Source organism: Saccostrea cucullata, unplaced genomic scaffold, assembly GCF_032062105.1.
Source record: "Saccostrea cucullata isolate Sc308-1 unplaced genomic scaffold, CSIRO_AGI_Scuc_v1 ctg801, whole genome shotgun sequence".
Classification (NCBI taxonomy): Eukaryota; Metazoa; Mollusca; class Bivalvia; order Ostreida; family Ostreidae; genus Saccostrea; species Saccostrea cuccullata.
The window spans coordinates 9,763-28,672 of record NW_026920344.1 but is presented as its reverse complement, the minus strand read 5'-3'; the positions used below and the strand labels follow the sequence as shown (position 1 = coordinate 28,672).

Genomic DNA, 18,910 nt, shown 5'->3' with positions numbered 1-18,910 from the left:
ACATTCTATTAAGAGTCTCACAATAAAATAAACGCAATAGTGACCAAGATTATCTATAAAGTGCGTGGATATTGACCAATCGCAAAAAAGATTGCATTTGTTTTCCCGCCATATTGTGTAGCTGAACGACTTGGCGCCAGTCAGCAAAAAAAAAGAGAGCAGGAAAGGAGCAGGACAACCACGACACAGAATATTTTTCGGAATTCAAGAAGAAGATTCTTCAACTATAGCTGATCACCACTTAATTTGATTATTTGTGATTTATTTATTGCTGGGATTAATTTATTTTCACTGTTCATCATGTTCGAGGCAAGGCTAGTTCAGGGTTCTTTGTTAAAGAAGTTGATGGAGGCTATTAGGGACTTAATCCCAGAAGCTATCTGGGATTGTAGTGGAACTGGCATCACACTTCAGGCTATGGACAATTCACATGTTGCACTTGTAGCAGTTAACCTTAGGAGTGATGGATTTGAAACTTACAGATGTGACAGGAACTTGTCCATGGGAATGAGTTTAGCAAGGTAAAAAATATGGCGCCAAAAGTTAATGTTTACATTACCTATCAATCAGTCATGGTAGTGGTAACTGAAACAAACAAAGGTGCTACTGGTTTAATTTTGCTTGGTATTCAAGAAGAATGAAATTCATCATTTCCGTATTTTCTCTTCATACACCATTTTGTCATTGATGTACATTGTTCTTTTTTTTTCCAGCATGTCCAAAATCCTCAAATGTGCAAGCAATGATGATGTCATTACATTAAAAGCTGGAGATAATGCAGACACTGTGACATTCATGTTCGAGTCCCCAAGTAGGTATCCACAAACTCCGAGGTGAAATCTTTTTGACAACGGCGAAGTAAGAAATGAATATTGTACCTTTCATTTATTATTTTTATTTACAGATAATGAGAAGGTTTCAGATTACTCATTGAAGTTACTTGATTTGGATTGTGAACAACTTGGAATTCCAGTGAGTATCGTTTAAGTTTCTTCTAAATTTGTCATAATCCCTGTGGATTATGTAGACTAAAGTACTAAGGTAATCTCTCATATTACAGGACACTGAGTACAGCTGTGTTGTCAAGATGCCCTCCCACGAGTTCCAGAGAATCTGCAGGGATCTGAGTCAGATTGGAGAGTCTGTGGTCATCTGTTGCACAAAGGAAGGCGTTAAATTTTCAGCCAGCGGAGATTTAGGAACAGGTATGTTTAGAAATGCTTAGAGAAGAAACTGTCTTTTAAGCATTATTTGTAAATTTTGTAAGAAAACACACCTGCAAAACTTTTGTCTTTCAAAATTTTTAATCTTAAAGTGTTTTTCAGGGAACATGAAGTTGGAAAATGTATGTATGAAAAGTTTTATCTTTGTTTTCAGGGAACGTAAAGTTGGCACAGAATGCTAGTGCAGACAAAGAAGAAGAAGCAGTCATTGTGGAGATGAACCAGGCTGTTACTTTGACCTTTGCCCTTAGATACCTCAATTTCTTCACCAAGGCTACCCCTCTATCAGCTCAGGTCAGCCTTTCCATGTCACAGGATGTCCCCCTTGGTAAGTTCTTTAACAATGTGCAATTATTTGAAAAAATAAGTTTTAATAAAGAGTAGCAAGTGGCTTGTTAAGCTAAATAAGCACAAGTCTTGAAGTTTAGTTATACAGTAGAGTTTCCAGATAATAATAAATTGGAAATCTTTTTAAAACATTTCTGGTATTGTGTTATGACATTTTTTTCTGTATAGGACTAATCATTGTACTTTATTTGCAGTTGTTGAATATAAGATTGCAGACATGGGATTCTTGAGATACTACTTGGCTCCAAAGATTGAAGATACAGATGAGTGAAAGGATGAATTGTGATAATGACATTGATAGACAAAGACTTCAATATTTTTCACATTTGGGGGTATTATGAAATGTGGAATAGTGATAAATAAATGTATACGATAATGTTTTTTTTTCATTTTCATGGCATTGAGCTTTAGCTTGACGGTCATCAAGTTTAATGACTTTCAGAGACATAATTGCCAAGAAAAAGGTAATGGCAGACTGACCAATTTGTGTATTGCCAGTCTGTGCATGTGATTCAAAGAGGAATAACTCTAGGAGTTGTAATGAAAGGAAACATTGCTCAATACACACACCAGTACAGGGATGAATTGGCAATCACAAACCATGTTGCATACTTGTCATCAAAAATTTTTTTCAATTATTCAGTAATGATAATGTTTACTCATTGAATTAGGTAGTCTTTGTATGTACAAAGGATAACGATATAAAGTCCTAATTTATTGTATACATAATGCACGAACAGGTGTATTACTAGTATAGTGCAGGGGAAATGTGCAGATCTGAGATGGTGTTATTTGGTAATGGGAGCAAAAGAACAAGGTTCACCTTGGGCCTCAATTTCTGAATAATCAGAACCAGTTTTAGCTCACCTGAGCCGAAGGCTCAAGTGAGCTTTTCTGATCACATTTTGCCCGGCGTCCGTCTGTCTAAACTTTTCACATTTTTTACTTCTTCTCAAGAACCACTGGGCCAATTTCAACCAAACTTGCCACAAAGTATCCTTGGGTGAAGGAGATTCAAGCTTGTTCAAATGAATGGCCACGCACTCATTCAAGGGGAGATAATTGGGAATTAATGAAAATTTGGGGCATGTTTTAAAAATCTTCTTCTTAAGAACCACTGTGCCAGGAAAGATGAAACTTATAGGGAAACATCCTCAGGTAGTGTAGATTCAAATTCGTTCAAATCATGACCCCCAGGGGTAGGGCGGGGCCACAATGGCCGACCAAAGTTTTACATAAAAATATATAGGAAAATTCTTTAAAAATCTTCTCAAGAATAACAAAGCCATAATTGATCATATTTATTTGGAAGCATCCTCAGGTAGTGTAGATTCAAATTTGTTCAAATCATGACCCCCGGGGGTAGGGCGGGGCCACAATGGCCGACCAAAGTTATACATAGAAATATATAGGAAAATTCTTTAAAAATCTTCTCAAGAATAACAAAGCCACAATTGATCAAATTTATATGGAAGCATCTTCAGGTAGTGTAGATTCAAATTTGTTCAAATCATGACCCGTGGGGGTAGGGCGGGGCCAAAATGGCCGACCAAAGTTTTACATAGAAATACGTAGGAAAATTGTTTTTAAAATCTTCTCAAGAATAACAAAGCCATGATTGATCATATTTATATGGAAGCATACTCAGGTAGTGTAGATTCAAGTTTGTTCAAATCATGACCCCCGGGGGTAGGGCGGGGCCAAAATGGCCGACCAAAGTTTTACATAGAAATATATAGGAAAATTCTTTAAAAAATCTCCTTCTCAAGAATAACAAAGCCATAATTGATCATATTTATATGGAAGTATCCTCAGGTAGTGTAGATTCAAATTTGTTCCAATCATGAGCCCCTGGTGGTAGGGCGGGTACCAAAATGGCCGACCAGAGTTTTACATAGAAATACATAGGAAAATTCTTTTTAAAATCTTCTTCTCAAGAACAGCAAAGCCATGATTGGTCATGGGACTACTTTTGGATTTAAACTTTTCATTAATAAACCAATTTCTACTTTTTCCTAGCCACAGTGCTTACGTGAGCGATGTGGCCCATGGGCCTCTTGTGATCAATGTTTATAATTGGTCGTACTAAGAATGGGCAATATATTTTTTTGGCTAACGACAGAGGGATATGTTAAATACAAGCTCCCGAAAAGCAAAAACTATACATATAATCACAGAAAAGCAGTATTATTTGTTGCGGAAAAGCAGATTTTTTTAATAGAAAATCATTGTCGTTTTGAGATAAGTAGAACTGCGACGGTAATGTTTTATAAAATGAAGTATCAAAGAGAAAAAGAATGTTATAATTGAGATTTAATTTTATCACTTCTCCAGCTTACATAAATATTTTTTTTTCAGACATTCTCTCTAAATTCAACTCATTTCGACGCGTATACGAAACAGAGCGGAATATAACGTATTCATCCCTGGGTATTTTAATTAAAAAAAAATATAATTTTTCTACTAACATTGTAGGCACGTAGCATCAGAGGGTGCGTGGAAGGGGACAGAGGGATCTGGACCCTCCATAATTTTCCCAAATATAACTTTTTACCATTGAAAATGCTCTTTGAAAGCTAGGCTGGTCCTCCTCTCTTTCTTTCTTGCAATATACTAGTAGTAAAAATTCGGTACTGAAAGGTAAAGTCGATTTTTTCTCTCTGACTGTCCCTTTTCAAAAACAATGCTACGTCCTTACTACTTGCTCAATGAAATACATGTATCAAATTAGCAATCTTTGAAATGCATCTATCGCTCTTTCGATCATTCATGCTCATTTTAAACCCCCGCTTGGAAAGTGGGGGGGTATACTGTAATCGGTATGTCCGTCCGTCTGTCTGTTACGCTTTGGGGTACCCATCTCTTATCGTCAACTCCTCTTATACATGTACCACTGAGCGAAATTTGATGAAACTTATTGTGCACCTCCTATTTTACTTTATGATCCGATGCATATTTTGGGTTTCTCGGCCACAGCAAAACATGCACTTTGCCATAATAACCGTGGGTATCATTTAGTGAGCTCATTGTTCACAGTGCCTCGAGTTTTTTTCTCTTATTGTTTTCTTTTATTCATTCCTTCATTTTTATTATATTACATTTATTACTGTTTTGTCAAACGATTCGTCTTTAAGGGTGGCTAAATCATCGTATTGACCAAAAAACCCCAACAATATTTTCATATCAAAACAAACCATATATATCTTTCTTGATATTTCACATTTGATAACGCCGTAGCCAAAAGCAATTAAAAAAATAAAGAGTGAAAATAAACTAAATTATATTAATCTGAAATATCGTAATCTATCATACAGATGAAACATTGATGATATCATTCGGGATTTTTCTTTTTTTTTCCCTTTTTTATGAAGTAACTATAGTCAAGCAGTTCAATATTGCGCAAGAGGTAGTGCAGACATATTGAAGTGGGGGGGGGGGGGGGGGGGGTAATTGAAAGGGGGCGGACTAAACCAACAAAAAATGTAAACCCCAATTTTCAATGCCTATGTTATGTATATATTTGCAAAAAAAGTTGGGGGGGGGGGTGGGCTAAGCCAGAGTAGAATCCTCCCCTCTCCGGTTCCGACGCCTATGATTAAGATAGTTTCAGGCATCGTTTTTGAAAGTGGGGGACCAGCCAGACAATTTTTTTCACTTACGTTGAAAACTTGACAAGCAAAAAAAAAAAACATTGCCCAAACTCGAAAGTCCTATTTCGTGCATACAGTACTACATTTCCCTTATATTACTTTACCGTAGTATTAACTGGGTCCAACCTGTACTTCAATGAACATTTTCAGCAAAAGTTATGTTGGGAAAAAAGTGGGGGGTGGGGGGAGGAGACCCCCCCTGCCCTCCCCCTGTTGCTACGTGCCTGAGTTTCTAATATGTCAATGTAAATTGAATAAATAAAACTAATACTTCAGGAAATGTCGTATCATATGTGCTAAAAATAAAATGTGATTCAATTTTTAACTATATGTAAAGAAATTTAAGTAAGGTTGATATATTCTCTTTTGAAAGCAAGAGAGCAATTACTCAGTTAGGTCAAATCACTTTGATATCTATAAATAGAATATATCGACTGATGAACCTTGCTTTTCATTGGGCGCACTTTGCAATTGGTCGTTTGATCTTTAGTCACGTGTTCATTTTGGTGGGAATTTTTTTGTTGTCCTTTCGTTTGAAAAGTCGCCCCGCGGAATGTGTGTGTGAGATGTTTCTGTTGAATCCTTTGTCTTGTTCTAAAGTTGACATGGATTTATAAATTCTTACACTGGGTGAGTTGACTTGAAATGAATGCATTTTGTTCCATTTTGTAGTGCAATTTAAGTTTGATTATTTTTTTTTGGTTCCAAACTTATCAGTACTGTGAACACAGGACAGTTGGGCAAATGTTCAATGATTTTTCCTTGTTTATCAGATGTACGTCCTGGACGATGTGGTGAAATGGGAAATGCCTAGTTGAGGGTATCTCTTAATTCGAGCGGCGGTCCCCTAGACGGCTAGAGAAATTTGTCGCTGCAGTCCTCAGCAGGTAAGATCACGTGACATTTACAAAGTAAACAAAATCGACAGTTTCAGTAGTTCTTGGTAGTTACTTGGAATATGAAGATCAGGCCCATCGGAAATCCTGGGGGCATATTTTATATTTTCAGTTGACATGGTTGAGTTGGGTACTGTCAACCACCAAAAAATCTTTAACAAGCATACAAAAAAGGTCATCGAGCATTTTAATTCAGGGGACAGAACATATAGTAGCAATCTTTTCTATAGTATTACTATTACTACATGTTTTCTATAGTACACTGTATGTTTTCTATAGTATAATATATATATCAGCAAAATTAGGGGGGGGGGGGGCTTTGCTATGGCCATGAAGATAACAAAGAGTACACTATGGTCATTGGCAAAAGATCTGTTACAATCACTAGATTTGGCCACATACATTGAATTACCTATAAATCTTTCTCTCAGGTTTATCCAAAATAGATTGATTTAGCTATTATAAGTGAGTTTTTTTCCACAAACTGCATGGCTTTTAATATTGGAATAATATTGCAAGAATGCATATATCATGTATATGTAGCTCCTAACTAATATTTTTTGTCAGGGATTTCAAAAGAATGGTCCCTTCCAAAAAGATTTGTTTTTGTTTTATAATTTTCGATTGAAAATTGCATGATTGTGCGACAGCCTCAATATTTAGTGAGGGGTTCCCCGGTGAAACATCAGTAAATATCTATATCTAGGCCAATATAATTTTAAGACCTTAAATAAGAAAAAATGTATCAATTAATTCTTACAGAATTTCCTCAAACTGAAAATCTCAAATGTTCAGCTAAGACATAATAATTACAAATAAAAGTCTTAATTAATATTTTAATCATGACTCAGACATAGAAATCTTACAGAATTACAAAAAACAATTGAATTCAATAAAATGATTGCATGATAAAATTAATTTTTATGCAAATAGTGTCGATCATTTTCAAATAAACATCTTACAAATGAATCAAATTATATTATGATTTAATTTTACAATAAGAGAGGATCATAGGCATAGTCACAGGGGGGAGGGCTGCGGGGGCACTAGCCCCCCCCCCCACTTTCAGATGGGGGGGGGGGGAGCAAGAGTATGTCTGTGCCCCCCCCCCACTTTTTAATGAAGAACAAAATCACAGCTATGGTGAAATAATATTAAACCTCATTTTATGGCAATTTTTTTTTATTTTCAACAAATGCATGAGTAAGCATTTCTCTTGAAGTAATTAGTTAGTATAGTTAAGTATATAGTTATAATATAGTAATTTAAAATCTGCCCTTCTATTGCACCCCTCCATTTTCAGATCTTAGCTGGAACACTGTAGTATATAGTTATGATATAGTAATTTAAAATCTGTCAAGACCTCTTGTGTTCGCCAGTTTGGGATAGGGAGTGCGGGTCATAAATTTAAGTTTAGACGTTTCTGTTTCTCTCAGCATCTGTTATCTAACAAAATTAAATGAGAATCACAAGCTACCCCTTGTGTTGACATCTGAAAGTCATTATTTATTTGCTGTATCCCATTTCTTGTATAACACATAGTCACAAAGTAAGTTTTGTCAAATCTCCGGATTTTTAATTATTTAATTTTGCTGATTCATTAGCACTCTTTTATTTTTACATATATGTACTATAGAAATTTCTAGTCAATCCAAATCTCATCAAAATAAGTAATTTCTACAAGATAGCTGCAGTATTGGAGATTCTGATTTCGGTATACCTGTGATGAATGTCAATCAACTTTAAAAACACTATTTGAAATCCTCTCATTCAGCTTAGACAGGGGTTTGATATCACTTTGGCTAGCTGATTTAGGAGCGTGAGGGATGCACACCCTTAAAATTTTAAAAGTATGATATGATTAATATTATTAATGCCATACTTTGATACATATCTAACCAATGCCACTATTTTTGTTTCTGGTTTTACTATTAAATTACACGAAAACTCAGGAGCTTCCAGGGGTTTTGGCCCCTAGGCCCCACCATTCAAAGTATGATATGACTAATATTATTCATGTTATTTCATGCTATACCCCCGTATTACATATCTTGTATTCGCCCATGGATATTATATGTTGTACATCTTAATATTTCTTTATTTAACACACACGGCCTTAAGGCTTTGGAATTGGGGGTTGGAGGGTTGGCAATATATAGAATACTACAGAAAACTTATGTACTAGCTATTATGCTGGTGCCCCCTCATTTTTTTTTTTTTTTTTTTTTGCTTGTCAAAGAATTTCTGGAGTTGAGCCCCCCCCCACTTTTAAGTTTGTGACTACGCCTCTAAGGATTATCTGAGTTGTGTTTTATAATACATTGTACCACAGGCACTCAATGTTTGAGAATTTTTTTTACCCATACTATAATAATAAATTATTGGTTAAAATTTTACTCCCAAACAAGTGCATATGCATTGTACTTATGCGTATAAGAAATTATAAACATGTGTGCATAAAACCACTTATCTCAGTTTCAATCATGTAAATACATATTAAAGTTCTAATAAATTTTTTTTTTATCTCAATGTTGATAAATGAATGTATTAAATCATTTTTTAATTAATTTATTTCGATAAATCATACTTAACATTCTCCATTCTCTTTTCACAACTATTGCAATAACTAGTGCTTTATTTTTTAGATATAAAATTATTCTTTCTCTTTTTTAAAATTTAATTGATATTACTTACGCATTTTTAAATAATAATTAATAAGTTGAACTTTATTAAATTGTCTTATATCTAAAACCAATATTCATGATATTTATTTATATGATTAATGAACCAGTACACCAAAGGTAAATATTACGGGTAATAAGTAATAATCCCAATTTGGGCTAGATGGGAATAAGAAATTCAGAATTTTGGCTAGGTGACCCCTGGGCCTCTTGTTTAAAATTTAATTGATATTACTTACGCATTTTTAAATAATATTAATAAGGAATTTATTAACATATCAAAACCAAATTCATGACACATAATTCTTGATTGCCTTTATCGACATAAAGCTTTTTATTATTTTTTTTAAACAAACAAACTATAGATCTATTTTTGTTGATTTTATTAAGCATGTTTCTCCTTTTCAAATTTTACTTTTTTATTGAAATTTTGAAATTTTGAACATAGAATAGCCAACAACGTGATGTATAGCAATTATCATTAAAACACGTGCAATAAATTTGATATTCTGAAATGATAATCCGGGGTTTCAACGAAACAGGATGGGATTTGAAACATAGATAGGGACAAAATGCTGCATACACATTGTTAATTTTTAACAGGTATAACGTCTTGGTTTTCAACCATATGGGGTGGGATTTATAAAATGTGTAGATTTTGTTGGACTTCTTACAAGATATATAGTATGCACGTGCGTGCACGTGAAATGATAAAATCAAAAAAACACTTGAATGTGCGTATTTTTTATTACTTTTGGATTAAATACTTTAATTTTTAGTATATTAAAATATATTTTGATGTGATATGGTCATTACGCACAGGCATTTGCCTTCGTACACTTCCGGGTAAATGTTGTAAAGTCAAATACATAGAGTTTGTCTTATTAAATGAAGCTTACAGGTAATGGCACAAAAAGAGAATTGGGCGTTTGGGGAACGGGACAATTAGCTAGTTCCTAATTGCCTTTATCGACATAAAGCTTTTTATTTTTTTTTTAAACAAACAAACTATAGATCTATTTTTGTTGATTTTAAGCATGTTTCTCCTCTTCAAATTTTACTTTTTTAAAATTTTGCAAAGAATTATTGAAAAATTCAATATTCCGAAATATCCGGGGTATGCGTGGTCAAAATGCTGTTTTGTTAATTTTTTCTGGTCAACAATAATAAAATGTGTTTTTGTTAACCTTAGATATAATTCTTTATAGTTTTAAAGAAAAAATGATACATAAACAACTTAAATTTTGAGATTTTTAAAAATAAAGATATTTTGAGATTTTTTTTCTGACAGATGTGGACAGATACAACATCAATTTTCAATGTTTTCCAGAGAAAATTTCAAATATTCTCCTGGAAAATTAATTATATCTGATTTTCACAAGTTTTAACATGAATTTGATGTGATTTGGTACATAGCAAAATAAAATATGATATTAGACTTCTTTATGTTCAATTTTGGCTGTTAACTTCTAAGAGGTAGGTACTCTGAGACTTGTATGAAAAATAACCTGCAAAGATGTGTCTTTTATGGGTGTTTTACTTCCTTTATGAGTTATTTAAGGTATTTAAATAGAAAAATATTTTAGTTTGACAAAAATTTTTAAAAGTACCTACCTTAAGGTACAGAAAATTTTAAAAGTACCTACCTTAAGCATGAGTTAATTGATTACAACATACAGTCACAAAAAAAGAAAATGAAATATTTTTTGTTTGTAGTTGAATCCTTCCTGACATTTTAACACTGAGATTTGCCAAATTGGCACGGGACAGCTAGCATATTCTGCTGTAATGGAGGTTCATTTTTTACTCATCAACCAAATAGTAAAGGTACAACTTTTTTATTTTATTTGTGATTTTGTGCACTTGTAAGAACTTGAAGTATGATTTTTTCAGCTCAATTCAATGAAGTTTGGGGGAGCTTATGTGATACCCCCGGCGTCCAATTGTCCCAGTTTAAGGTTTTTGGAGCTCTTTTCTTTGCAAGTAGTTCTATGCCCTATATTGATCATACATGCATGGAACATGCTTCTAGTGTGTTTTATTATACCCCCGCAGCAAAGGAATGACCAGGTCAATGTTTTTCAGTGCATTTTTGGTGCAGTTTTCATGGGGAAGTTCAAGTAAGAAAAAATTTATAATAACCTTATGTATAAACTTGGTAGGTTCTCATTTCACACAAAGGTTGCCCATGACCCAAGTCATGACTTGACCCAAGGTCATGATAACCATAATTCGTGTGCATTTATTCATGGAAAAACTTGCAGTTCTAGTTGTACCAGATGAGGTTTCAGATATGCTGTAATTTCAGCAAAGGAATGACCAGGTCAGTGTTTTTGGAGCAGGTTAACATTTTTGGTGCAGTTTTTAGTGAGTTCTCATTTTGTCCTAGTAACTAAGAACCACTGGGCCAATTTTGACCAAACTTGGTACAAAGCATCCTTGGGTGAAGGGGAATTTAAATTGTTAAAATGAAGGGACATATCCCCTTGCAAGGGGAGATAATCAAGAAAAGACAAAAATAGGGTTGGGTCATTAAAAAATTTCTTCTCAAGAACCACTGAAAAGCTGCAACTGGGGTAGTGTAGTTCTAAATTGTTCAAATCATGACCCCCGGGGGAAGGGCGGGGCCACAATGGGGAATCAAAGTTTTATATAGAAATATATAGGAAAAATCTTTGAAAATCTTCTCAAGAACCACTGGGCCAGAAAAGCTGAAACTTATGTGGAAGCATCCTATAGATGACCAAACTTGCAAAACATGACCCCCGGGGGAAGGGCGGGGCCACAATGGGGATGCTAGAAATATATAGAAAAAATCTTTGAAAATCTTCTTCTCAAGAACCATTTTCTGGCCAGTAAAGCTTAATGTTTTTGGTGCAGTTCTCATTTCCATAGTAACTATAAGCCCATATGGGGAATCAAAGTTTTACATAGAAATATATAGGAAAAATCTTTGAAAATCTTCTTCTCAAGAACCACTGGGCCAGAAAAGCTGAAACTTATGTGGAAGCCATAACTCTTTGAAAATCTTCTTCTGAATGACTGGGCCAGAAAAGCTGAAACTTATGTGGAAGCATCCTGGTATAGTGTAGATGCCCCCGGGGGAAGGGCGGGGCCACAATGGGGAATCAAAGTTTTATATAGAAATATATAGGAAAAATCTTTGAAGAAAAGCTGAAACTTATGTGGAAGCATCAAGTGTACAAATAAGGGCGGGGCCATTATTGGGAATCAAAGTTTTACATTATATAGGAAAAATCTTTGCTTCTTCTCAAGGGGCCATGCTTATGTGATCTGATAATACAAATTTTCAAATAATGACCCCCGGGGGATGGGGCCACAATGGGGAACAGGTATATATCTTTGTTTTTAGTGGGCAGAAAAAGTCTCATTTTCTGGGGTAGTGTTAATTTTAAATTGTAGGAATCCAAGTAACTGACTATGGGGGAAGTGCATGGCCATTATGCAGAATCAAAGTTTTACATATAAATATATAGGAAAAATCATTGAAAATCTTCTTCTCAGGAACCACTGGGCAGAAACATTGTGCCCATGGAAGGATTTTTTAATTTCAAAATGCTGTCAGTGGGGTAGGGTGGGGATGCATTTGGGGAAATCTGGTATAAAGTATGGTCAAAGCTTCTCAGGTGAATTGGCCCATTCTGTCGGACCAAACTTGTGGATAATACACTGAAGGATTATATTTTCCAGTCAGAGTTCTCATTTCCTAGTAACTATGAGCCCTATGATGACCAGATACGCTGTACCTTATTTTGATGCTATAGAGAGAGACATGTGAATAACAGCACCAAAATGCCCTTTATTTTAAATATTTTGATTCAGAGAGAGACATGTGAATAACATTTTTTTTGTGCCCTTTCTTTATTTCAATAGCCTTCAGTCTAACAAGTTTACTTTCTAGGGATAGAGAGTCTTTAACATTAGACATAATGACATGAACTCTGACTTTGCCAAAAACGCTGGAATGGATTTCTTTGTTCTCTCTTTGCAGAGACTTCATCGTTGGAGATGGTGTTTGCAAGGACTTGGAGGAGGCTGGGCATATTGGAACAGCATGCCAACAACGCTGGAGTAGAGGTATTGCTTAGTTGTTAAGGAAAAGCAGAGGTGAGTTGGTTTCATTATCATTTGTGCACTCTTACTAATTAGTACTAACATTTCCCTCCCGTCCCTCACTCTCAACACATTATTTGTAGTAGTTCTTTCCTTTTGTTTTCTATTCTGTTGTTTTTTCTTTGTCTAATCTTCTCTGTTCTCTCTTTGCCGGGATATCATCGTTGGAAATGGTGCACTTGATTTGGCTGGCTCTTCATCGTTGGAGGAGGCTGGGCATATTGGATTGGAACAGCATGCCAACAATGCTGGAGTAGAGGTATTGCTAAGTTGTTAAGGAAAAGCATAGGTGAGTTGGTTTCATTATCATTTGTGCACTCTTACTAATTAGTACTAACATTTCCCTCCCGTCCCTCACTCTCAACACATTATTTGTAGTAGTTCTTTCCTTTTGTTTTTTGTTCTGTTGTTTTTTCTTTGTCTAATCTTCTCTGTTCTCTCTTTGTCGGGATATCATCGTTGGAAATGGTGCACTTGGATTTGGCTGGCTCTTCATCGTTGGATTGGAACAACATGGCAACAACGCTGGAGTCGAGGTATTTGTAAGTCTTTAAGGAAAAGCAGAGGTGAGTTGGTTTCATTATCATTTGTGCACTCTTACTAATTAGTACTAACATTTCCCTCCCCTCCCCCACTCTCAACACATTATTTGTAGTAGTTCTTTCTTTCTGTTTTTTTGTTCTGTTGTTTTTTCTTTGTCTAATCTTCTCTGTTCTCTCTTTGCCGGGATATCATCGTTGGAAATGGTGCACTTGGATTTGGCTGGCTCTTCATCGTTGGAGGACTTGGAGGAGGCTGGGCATATTGGAACAGCATGCCAACAACGCTGGAGTAGAGGTATTGCTTAGTTGTTAAGGAAAAGCAGAGGTGAGTTGGTTTCATTATCATTTGTGCACTCTTACTAATTAGTACTAACATTTCCCTCCCCTCCCCCACTCTCAACACATTATTTGTAGTAGTTCTTTCTTTCTGTTTTTTTTGTTCTGTTGTTTTTTCTTTGTCTAATCTTCTCTGTTCTCTCTTTGCCGGGATATCATCGTTGGAAATGGTGCACTTGGATTTGGCTGGCTCTTCATCGTTGGAGGACTTGGAGGAGGCTGGGCATATTGGAACAGCATGCCAACAACGCTGGAGTAGAGGTATTGCTTAGTTGTTAAGGAAAAGCAGAGGTGAGTTGGTTTCATTATCATTTGTGCACTCTTACTAATTAGTACTAACATTTCCCTTCTCTCCCCCACACTCAACACATTATTTGTAGTAGTTCTTTCTTTCTGTTTTTTTGTTCTGTTGTTTTTTCTTTGTCTAATCTTCTCTGTTCTCTCTTTGCCGGGATATCATCGTTGGAAATGGTGCACTTGGATTTGGCTGGCTCTTCATCATTAGAGGACTTGGAGGAGGCTGAGCATATTGGAACAGCATGCCAACAACGCTGGAGTAGAGGTATTGCTAAGTTGTTAAGGAAAAGCAGAGGTGAGTTGGTTTCATTATCATTTGTGCACTCTTACTAATTAGTACTAACATTTCCTTCCCCTCCCCCACTCTCAACACATTATTTGTAGTAGTTCTTTCTTTCTGTTTTTTTTTGTTCTGTTGTTTTTTCTTTGTCTAATCTTCTCTGTTCTCTCTTTGCCGGGATATCATCGTTGGAAATGGTGCACTTGGATTTGGCTGGCTCTTCATCGTTGGAGGACTTGGAGGAGGCTGGGCATATTGGAACAGCATGCCAACAACGCTGGAGTAGAGGTATTGCTAAGTTGTTAAGGAAAAGCAGAGGTGAGTTGGTTTCATTATCATTTGTGCACTCTTACTAATTTGTACTAACATTTCCCTTCCCTCCCCCACTCTCAACACATTTTTTGTTGTAGTTCTTTGCTTTTTTTTGTTTTTTGTTCTGTTGTTTTTTCTTTGTCTAATCTTCTCTGTTCTCTCTTTGCCGGGATATCATCGTTGGAAATGGTGCACTTGGATTTGGCTGGCTCTTCATCGTTGGAGGACTTGGAGGAGGCTGGGCATATTGGAACAGCATGCCAACAACGCTGGAGTAGAGGTATTGCTAAGTTGTTAAGGAAAAGCAGAGGTGAGTTGGTTTCATTATCATTTGTGCACTCTTACTAATTAGTACTAACATTTCCCTCCCCTCCCCCACTCTCAACACATTTTTTGTAGTAGTTCTTTCTTTCTGTTTTTTTGTTCTGTTGTTTTTTCTTTGTCTAATCTTCTCTGTTCTCTCTTTGCCGGGATATCATCGTTGGAAATGGTGCACTTGGATTTGGCTGGCTCTTCATCGTTGGAGGACTTGGAGGAGGCTGGGCATATTGGAACAGCATGCCAACAACGCTGGAGTAGAGGTATTGCTAAGTTGTTAAGGAAAAGCAGAGGTGAGTTGGTTTCATTATCATTTGTGCACTCTTACTAATTTGTACTAACATTTCCCTCCCCTCCCCCACTCTCAACACATTATTTGTAGTAGTTTTGTCTTTTGTTGGTTGGGTTGTGCTGTTGTTTTTTCTTTGTCTAATCTTCTCTGTTCTCTCTTTGCCGGGATATCATCGTTGGAAATGGTGCACTTGGATTTGGCTGGCTCTTCATCGTTGGAGGACTTGGAGGAGGCTGGGCATATTGGATTGGAACAGCATGCCAACAACGCTGGACTGGAGGTTTTTTTTTTTGTATTATTTTGATGTTAGGTCTCTTTGTTATTTTAGTTCTTACTTTTTGATTTCTATTTTGTTTCCTTTGTTAGTATTTGTTGTTATTTGTTCATTAGGTTTTTATTATTGTTATTTGTTTATTGAGTTGTTATTATAGTTTTTTGTTTATGAGGGTTGTAAAAGTTGTTAATTTTCATGTTTTATTTGTTATTTGTTATATTATGTTTTTAAGATTTTTATTAGTTGACATTGTTATGAGTTTCAGTTATTTGTTATTGAGGCAGTCATGAGTTTTACTTGTTAGGAGCTTAAGTTATTTGCTTTTGTTGTGATTTTTAATTATTTGTTATTGTTATGAGTGTTTGTTAGTTGTTATTGTTATGAGTTTTATTTAGTTGTTATGAGTTTAGTTATTTGTTATAGTTATGAGTTTTAGTTATTTGCTTTAGTTGAGATTTTTAGTTATTTGTTATGATAGTTATGAATTTATGTTAATTATTATTGTTCTGAGCTTTATTTGGTATTGCATTTATTATTCCTAAGAATATGTCTAATGTTCATTGTTGCTTTATGCATTAGCATCAACATTAGACATGTTGGATAATGAGGAAACAGTGTGTTTCACCCAAAACATCTGTCTTATTGAGGGCCTTATTACAGTAAAACTCGGTTATAACGAAGTCGCTGGAACCTATGACATTACTTCGCTATATCCATAAATTGTTATATCCGTGAAATGATTTCATAAAATTTTTATAGCTAGGGATTCAAGATAATTTCACTATATCTGTGAATTCACAATATCTGTGTTTGTACCAAACGAGTTTTACTGTATCTATTATTTCAGCTCTATTTTAAAATTTTGTTAGTATTTTATAGTTGGACAGTGTTCAGTAAAGATGAAGAGAAATAAGCCAAATTCTAAACCATCATCGATAAGGTAAGATAGAAAATATTGAATTGATAATAATTGAAAAAATACAGTAAAACTCGGTTAAAACAAAGTCACCGGGACCTATAAAATTACTTCACTATATCCATAATTTGTTATATCCGTATAATGAATTCGTTAAATTTATTAAGCTGGGAGATCCAAGATAACTTCGCTATAACCGTGATTTGGCAATATTCGTGTTCGTACTAAACGAGTTTTGCTGTATATAGAAAACTGAAATAAAGTATTATTGTTAGATTATAGATTTATAATATTCCATTTCAAATCAATAATATATACAGCCAAACTTCATAGTAATCATCTTTATAACAGCAGAGATCTTTCTTAGGTGGTCCTTTTATTTTTTTCAATGAAATATCCTATAAAACTTTATTAAATGGTCACCTTTATTATGCAATCATTTTAAACAAATTAAAGACCAAAAATTTAAGAAACAGAATAAAAGTTATGTAAATCTAAGAAATTAAGGAAATGAAATCTTAGTTGAAAGGGACTGACTAGGGTATTTTAGTGTAAAATGCATGCAGTGAAATAAAGCTGTTGATATTTTTAGCAGATGCACCCTACTGTCCTAGGTGGAAACAGCAGATACTGCCTAGGTGGAAACAGTAGATGCACTCCTTGGACTTGGTGGAAACAGCAGATGCATCCAAAAGGACTTGGTGGATACAGAAGGAGCACTCCACTGGACTTGGTGGAAACAGCAGATGTACCCTACTGGCCATGTTGGAGACAGCAGATGCACTCAACAGGACTTGGTGGAAACAGCAGATGCACCCAACTGGACTTGGTGGATACAGAAGGTGGACCCAACAGGACATGGTGGATACAACTGGAGGAGACTTGCCTGATGATGTTGACCTTCCAAACAAGACATATCAAAGGAGATAATTGACACTGATCTGGTACATTTATATGAACAAATCATGATTAACGATCATTTAATTAACCATGTCAAATTTAATAGCTGACTTATTATTTTTAGCCTGGCTTATTTTTAGCTCTACTGGTCAGAGACGAAAAAGCTCGCGATTGTAAACAAGGGGATGACATGGTGGAAACAGTTGGAGGAAGCAGGGCCAATGGATGCTAATCTTCCAAGATGTGGAAACAGCAGATGTCCTCAACAAGACCTGTGTAACAGCAGATGCACCCAACTGGACACTGATGGAAACAACTGGATGATGCATAGCCAGTACTTGCTGATCTTCCAAGATGTGGAAGCAGCAAATGCACCCAACAGTACATGGTGAAAACAGTAGATGAACCCAAAAGGACCTGATAGAAACAACTGGAGGATGAATAGCCAAAGGATGCTGATATGACATTTATCAGGTATGTGACATTATCATAATCTAAGATCAGTTTATTAACAAAGTCAAATTAACTAGCTGGCTAAAATTTTAGCTGATCTTATTTCTTAAAGTCAGCAATACCTGACTTTTGTTATGATGTTCAGCTAGATAAACCAACTCTTTACACCAATATTGAATGTTTGCTTAATAATATAAAACATATATGTTAAACCACTGTTGAGACAACATAACAATTGTTAAAAAAGTTAAATGAGGATTTTCCTAAAGAAAAAATTCAGTGATGTATTTTCTCCATTTATTTTCTTCTGATTCTTACTGCAGCTGCAGCCAACAGAACCTTGTGGAAACTGCTGGAATAAACAAGCTTGATGAACCTCTTTTAAGATGGGAAAACAGCAAATACTTCGAAAAAGACTTGGTGAAATAAATCTTGAGGAGGCAAGGCCATTATGAATCTTGAGGCAAACTTGATGGACAATGATTTTCCAATATGTGAAAACACCAGCTACACCCAAAGAAATTGGTGGAAAGATGGGAAAACAGCAAATACTTCTAAAAAGACTTGGTGAAATAAATCTTGAGGAGGCAAGGCCATTATGAATCTTGAGGCAAACTTGATGGACAATGATTTAATGTGATTTTCCAAAGAAATGTGGAAAGACAGCAAATACTACACCAAGGCCAAAAGGAAACTTGATGGAAATGATTTTCCAGGAAAACAGCAAATACTTCTAAAAAGACTTAGTGAAATAAATCTTGAGGAGGCAAGGCCAGTATGAATCTTGAGGCAAACTTGATGGACAATGATTTTCCAATATGTGAAAACAACAGCTACACCCAAAGAAATTGGTGGAAAGATGGGAAAACAGCAAATACTTTTAAAAAGACTTGATGAAATAATTCTTGAGGAGGTAAGGCCATTATGAATCTTGAGGCAAACTTGATGGTCAATGATTTTCCAAAATGTGAAAATAACAGCTACACCCAAAAGGAATTGGCGGAAAGATGGGAAAACAGCAAATACTTCTAAAAAGACTTGGTGAAATAAATCTTGAG

The 18,910-nt window shown here is 35.3% G+C and overlaps 1 protein-coding gene and 1 long non-coding RNA gene across 4 annotated transcripts; both read left to right on the top strand.

Moving 5' to 3' along the window:
• The first annotated feature begins 101 nt into the window (after positions 1-101).
• LOC134247248 (proliferating cell nuclear antigen-like) lies at positions 102-1,947 on the top strand. The gene is made up of 6 exons (XM_062729617.1): positions 102-521; positions 714-811; positions 905-972; positions 1,061-1,205; positions 1,378-1,551; positions 1,766-1,947. The coding sequence occupies exons 1-6, from the start codon at positions 301-303 to the stop codon at positions 1,840-1,842; spliced, it is 783 nt and encodes a 260-aa protein (XP_062585601.1). The 5' UTR covers positions 102-300; the 3' UTR covers positions 1,843-1,947.
• A 13,514-nt stretch (positions 1,948-15,461) lies between these two features.
• LOC134247237 (uncharacterized) lies at positions 15,462-18,479 on the top strand. Of its 3 annotated transcripts, XR_009987792.1 has the most exons (4): positions 15,462-16,523; positions 17,275-17,443; positions 17,540-17,873; positions 18,176-18,479. It is a non-coding gene; the product is annotated as an uncharacterized LOC134247237 (long non-coding RNA). The 3 variants fall into 3 exon arrangements; XR_009987790.1 differs by lacking the exon at positions 15,462-16,523 and having other exon boundaries at positions 17,160-17,443; XR_009987791.1 differs by lacking the exon at positions 15,462-16,523 and having other exon boundaries at positions 17,160-17,443; positions 17,524-17,873.
• Positions 18,480-18,910: the final 431 nt, after the last annotated feature.

Coding starts and splice junctions, on each gene's coding strand:
- LOC134247248 (XM_062729617.1), top strand. CDS start 301: ATGTTCGAGGCAAGGCTAGTTCAGGGTTCTTTGTTAAAGAAGTTGATG. Junction 522..713: donor ATGGGAATGAGTTTAGCAAG/GTAAAAAATATG, acceptor TTTTTTTTCCAG/CATGTCCAAAATCCTCAAAT. Junction 812..904: donor ATTCATGTTCGAGTCCCCAA/GTAGGTATCCAC, acceptor TTTTATTTACAG/ATAATGAGAAGGTTTCAGAT.